General features: G+C 35.3%; 1 protein-coding gene across 1 annotated transcript in view; it reads left to right on the top strand.

Annotated features, from left to right (window-relative positions):
- The first annotated feature begins 425 nt into the window (after window positions 1-425).
- LOC145989487 (uncharacterized) overlaps window positions 426-6,000 on the top strand; it is a 32,936-nt gene continuing 27,361 nt past the window's right edge. Inside the window, exons 1-2 of the mRNA XM_083124836.1 lie at window positions 426-849; window positions 2,630-2,794. Of these exons, the coding sequence (XP_082980962.1) occupies window positions 758-849; window positions 2,630-2,794 (257 nt within the window). The 5' untranslated portion in view covers window positions 426-757. The remainder of the gene's footprint in view (window positions 850-2,629; window positions 2,795-6,000) is intronic.

The following is a 6,000-nucleotide window of genomic DNA, read 5'->3' as shown; positions in this document are numbered from 1 at the left end:
TATTTTGCACTTCTCCGATGAAGAGACACTTATAGTTAAGTAATTTGGCAGATCAACAACGGATTTAAAGATTGTTCATAATATTAAAAAACACAATTCAGAAGAATATTTAAGAGGCATTTAAATAAATATTGAAATAAATAATTTTCTCTTTAAATACATACTGCATCAACATTACAGTATAATTCATTGTAAAACTTGAAATTTGTAAACTTAGCACGCTTTTAACTTAGGATGTTATAAACCTTTCCTCGTCAAGTTTGTCTCAAAAGAGTGCAACAAATACAGCAAAACACCGTCAGCCTCCATTGATATTTTCATTACATAATTACAAATTTCTTGTGGAAAAGGAACAATAACAATAAACTAGCATCTTCTTCGTTTCCTTGTGAACGTCGAGTGACCTGCCATGAAAGAAACAACTGATTCAGCATGGTCCGACTGGAACTCCCTTCCTCATTTGGCCTTGGTGAACATTTTCGCCCATTTAAACCTTTCCGATAGGTTCAGGGCGGCGCTAGTGTGCAAGAGCTGGTCGGTAGCTTTCAACGCTCCACAAGTTTGGCGCTTCCATCGCTTGCAGTTTGATGGACTGGTTGATCTAAAATGTCACGTGACGTTCGCTGAAAAGCAAGGCCGCCATGTTAAATGCCTGCAACTTGTTTGCCCAAGACCCCAAAATTACACAACTCTACGTTATTCGAAAAAAATTTCCCAGTCGCTTGGGGCATTGAAATATGCTGGTTGCCAGTTGAAGATGTTTGTCCTAAAAGGATTATATTTCAAAAAGTGTTGGTCGGATGGCATTGCCAAAAACAGGATCGCCAAATCTCTTAAGAGATTTCTCAAGTAAGCATTGCACTGAGTAAATAGTGTACAGAAATAAACCAGGTTCTGAGTTACTAACTTTTCAAATATCCTTAAAGGCTGCAGTACTTGGTAAATACTTCAGTTTTGCACCAAGATACTTGCGTTTATTCTAGAGTGTAAACTGCTATTCATGTTAACATAATGTTTTTTTGTTCCATAATTATGAAGTAAACAAATAGCACATTCATAATGTCAGGCCAAATCTTTACCTCCCCTTTTTAAAGTCGATTTCTGTTTCTTATAGTCAATTCCAATCGAATAATTTGTTTATTCTTATCTTGCGGCAAGTATTGTATTTATAACACACGTTTCTGATATTTCACATTTTGTTTTTATCTCATTTAAGTTTTCTCCCTACATTTATCTGGATAGAATAGATAAATTGTGTTCGTTTGATTAGGCAATTATGTTAGATTCTGATTATATTAGATTATGCTTGGTTATGTTTAGCTTGGCCAGGAGGGCCTCCCCGATGGTGCAGTGGTAGCTTCATCGCCTTGTAATCAAGGGGTCTCGGGTTCGATACCCGGTGGAGGTGCATAGTGGTTCGGATCCCACTTTAAACTGTAGGTCCAGTCCCGATTAGCCTTACTGTGCATAAAGTGGACTTAAAACATCAAACCAAAGCTTGGACAAGATGATTTAGATCAAGTTCTTCGTTACAATAGTTTTGGTTAGGTTGGTTATGTTTACACTACGATAGGTTCTGTGAGGCTAGATTAGTTTATGGCAGTTAGATTTTAGTTTTTAGATTAATATTCGCTTGCTTGTTCATAAAAATAAGTTCTGTTAGTTGTGGTTAGGTTAGTTAACATTATTGCAGATTAGTTCTTGTAACTTTGCCTTAGTTTTGAAGCGGCTAAGTTATTTCACTTTAAATAGTTGACATTCATCATTAAACGATTGTGCAAATAACGCACTGCAACTAAAAGGTTTTAACGAATGTTCTTAGTTCATTCGTTGCAAAATGTGAATAATGAATACACCACACACCAATCTTAAGAATCTAATAATTTCTGATGCAATAACAAAGTTTTTTTTTTTTTTAGAGAGAGGGAGAGAGTTTAAGTATATATAATAAATCTATTGTTTCCAATTATTTAGAAAGTGAACTTTGAATGTAAGAGAAATTTAAGGTAAAATGAAAATGCAAATCCAAAGTCTAATTTTAGTCATGTATTTTAGCTTTAAATAAGTAACCTCTTTCCTAAATTTACATTAAATGAATATAAATACTGATGTAGTAACTGATCTTAACGTGTGTGATGTTGCCGATAGAGATTTTACCTTTGGTTATACGTATTTTTACATATAAGTAAGCACAATGCACAGGAAATATTGTTGTACTTGAATTTTTCTTATTTTTTATGTTCTTATTTTTATTTTCTACCTCCAAGTACACGAGCAATCAAGCCACAGCACGTAGCTCTCATAGTTGCAGACTTGAATACGTGACTCCTGCACTCCTTGTTCATTTGTTTGAAAGACCGAGGTAGAAAACCAGCAAGTTGTTGGTTGAGGTTCTTCTAATGTGTGAAAATGTATGTATAAGAAAATTTGAAAATGCCATGTGATTTTTATGGAGAAAAACCAGTCTATAAAACTCGGAAAAAACAACGCGTCCTCAGCTTCATCTACTGATCGCATTTGGCGCTGCAGTCGAAGTGCAGTTCGATGTACGGTCTTGCACTTTTCGGACACGGCCTTTATGTGGATAAGGAAAGTAGGTAAGAGTTGATTGGTTTCGGTCTCATTCCAGTGGGCAGAAGGAGCTGTCTGTGCTCAACCTGGAGGAGGCTGAGCTGGACATTCCAGATGCAGTCACCATCCTACAGGCGCTGGCCTACAGGTGCAAGGGAACGGTGGTCGTCCTCAACCTGCGGAACTACATCACGGGTCCTCCGATGGAACCAGGAGATATCAGGTGATGTGACGATTCGAGATGAATTTTAACTTGAACAGGCACATATCTAGAAATATATTTCGGGGAGTAGGAGGGTAGAATCAAGTGTCCCAGAGACAATAATAAAAATAATAATAACAATAATAAAAATGTTTAAATTAAAACAATTAAATTATAGTTAAATTAAATATTAATTACAATATGTAAATTTAGTAATGAATTCTTATTATTACATGAATACTTAAATAACGGTAAAAGAATCTAAATATAACAGGATGTATTTATTATCTAATTCGTGTACTTAAGATTGCCAATTTTGCATAAAAATAAGGAAATTAATATCAAATAGATAAAGAATTGAATATTTATTGAATAATACAAAAGTATGTTTTTGATTAATATTTTATGCATATTTTCATAAGTAGTAGTGTGCATAAATCTTCATTGGTTCTGTCCTTCAAAGCAGTACGATCCCAATGTAATAATCCTTGTCTTCCAAGTTCATAGGAAATAAATGACCATCGATTATGGTACAACAAATGAGAAAAAGTACATTTTCATTTTAGTCTTGGTAAGTCTTTCGGGGAGGAGGGGTCCGGACCCCCCCCCCCCTAAATACGTCCTTGAACTTGGATTAACTTACGAAACATGTCAGTGCCGTAGTTAAAGGGACACTACCAGGCTTGAGTCTCGTGGCGAGCGAAGAAAATTATTTGTTAACCAAAGATTATATGGTGATAACTTCATCTTTGATGTCTAAAATTGAGAGATCGTCTCCTTGTGGTCTGCAACATAAGCGACCACCTCCTGGAAGGTGTAAAGCTCTCCGTTCACAATCAATTAAATTACGAATAATACAGAAAAATTAAAACTTCCTTTTCATTTTACACTAATTTTGCACGAAAAACTATATTTTGTGACTGCATAATATCCATTTTAATATTCTGATGCAATTCTTGAATATTCTAAAGCAAATTTCTTGGTATGTTGATGCATATAATTGGAGGAGAATATTTACACACCAATATTGATCAATATTTTGAACAAATTTTAATTATTGCAATTTTCAAGTATCTGTATCGGTGGGAATCGGTAAGAGTATCGGCATCGGTATCGGTTCAAAGTGATATCGGCTCAGCCCTAATCATTATCATTAAATTCCAATGAATTTGAAATATGTTTTGCTTGTTGATGGAATATGAAAATGACTTGAAATTGTTCATAGGAAATTCTTGAGTCAAGGAGTAAAATACTTCTGTTTGTTGACATCTTGTAGTTTTCCGTTCTGTGGATTTTAAGGCATTTTTACGCGTAAAATAATGAATGAAATTAAATAGCAAGGAAAAGGGTATTTGGAGATTTTTGCAAATTGAAAAGAGTATAGAGTATATGAATCTCTAAAAGAGTATAATACTCTTAAAAATAGTATGTCTGGTCACCCTATGTTAGCAGTATCTAGTACTATACGTAGTTTTACCAAGAAATGTCCAATTCTTGCAGCAATATTTTATTGTGATTTCAAAAGAAAACCAGGAGAGAAGCAAAGACAAAAACAACACTAAACCTGACGTAACTAATGTTATCCAAAACTCAAGTGTAACTATCTCTAGTTTCGAAACTCGAATCGCAAAACTTTTTCACTATGATACTGTTCGGGAAAAGTGTACAAAAATGATTCGCTAGAAGTTGGCCGTTTTTCAATGATTTCAATAGCTCACCAGATTTCAAACGTTTCAGAAAATTATTCATGAAAGTAGACTGACGCAACGTAGCCTTTTCCCGTTCTCTCTGCCTTTTCCTATTTTCTGAGGAAGTTACATACCAACAAATATGCGCAAGAACAAGATCAAGTTTACCCCAAAGGATGCATTCAGTAAATAAAATCCGACTTCGTTCTGCCTTCATGTCCCCCCGGAGTCCGTAAAACAACAAGGGGTACGGCCGTACCATCGTACCCCCCCCCCCCCCCCCCGGAGCTGCCGGTGCAAAAGTGTACTATATTTCTTTCCTTATTATATTACTGTTCAAAAAACTCTCATTCTTTGTTTCTTTTCCTACAAATATACTTCTTATTTGAGACACACGCAGAAATGGTGCATTTATTCAACGTATGTATTTAAAAATATTACTAAGAACACAAACATGTTAGTAAAAATAAATATATACGTTTATTTATTTGCCTTAAGATGTAAAATAAATAACATAAGGACAAAACGAAAAAAAATATGTCTCTAAATATTGAAAAGAAGAAAGTTTAAATTTGCGGGTCACAGTGACCCATTGTGACCGCAATAAATTGTGAAACGAGCGCGACCTCTCCCGAGTCAAAGTAGTGTCATTGCAACACTGTGGTAAAACAGCTGGATTGCGATTCAAGCACTTCATAGTTACCTTAATGTTCAATTGTCGGGAACATTCGAAGGACAGCAGTTTACTATTTACGTTAGCTCGATCGCTGGTTGTATTGTTTTGTGTGTGTTCCGTTATTTAAAGAGCAGTGAATAAGCATCAAGAAGTGTACATTCACGGCGCGCTACGACGCCAGCGTTCGAATCCCGGCGTGGACATGGGTGTCCTTTGTGAGTGTCCCTTCATCAATTTCATCATATCATAAATCGTTCTCATCGTCGCGGTTATCCAAAAATGGCAGAAAAGCAACGCTAAATAACAAAAAAACAAATCAATGAAGTGTACATGTGGTTTCAATACGAACCTGCAAAAGGAATTTGAATTTCTGCGTCTTGACACGAAATCAAAAGTGAGAGATATGTGGGGTAAGTTTTCTGGGGAGTTTTATGAAGAATAATGCTGTTCGCAACAAGGCTGGTTCTTCTGATAAATACTTCTCGCATTCCTCATCTTCAGCATAGGACTAACATCAAAGATTGATCAGAAGGGACAAGAAATACTATGTAAGTCTTACCGAGATTATAATTATTAATCTCTTATGGCGGGGGATCATATTTCATTTATTATTTATTATGTAACATTTATATGCTTCATACTTTAATAAATAATAGTATGTTTATAATCACGATAATATTACACAATTATTCTTCATAAGACTCCCCAGAAAACTTACCCCACATATCTCTCACTTTTGATTTCGTGTCAAGACGCAGAAATTCAAATTCCTTTTGCAGGTTCGTATTGAAACCACATGTACACTTCATTGATTTGTTTTTTTGTTATTTAGCGTTGCTTTTCTGCCATTTTTGGATAACCGC

The sequence above is a fragment of the Lepisma saccharinum genome, chromosome 6 (assembly GCF_977018435.1).
Source record: "Lepisma saccharinum chromosome 6, izLepSacc3.1, whole genome shotgun sequence".
NCBI lineage: Eukaryota > Metazoa > Arthropoda > Insecta > Zygentoma > Lepismatidae > Lepisma > Lepisma saccharinum.
This window is presented reverse-complemented; position numbering and strand designations above follow the sequence as displayed.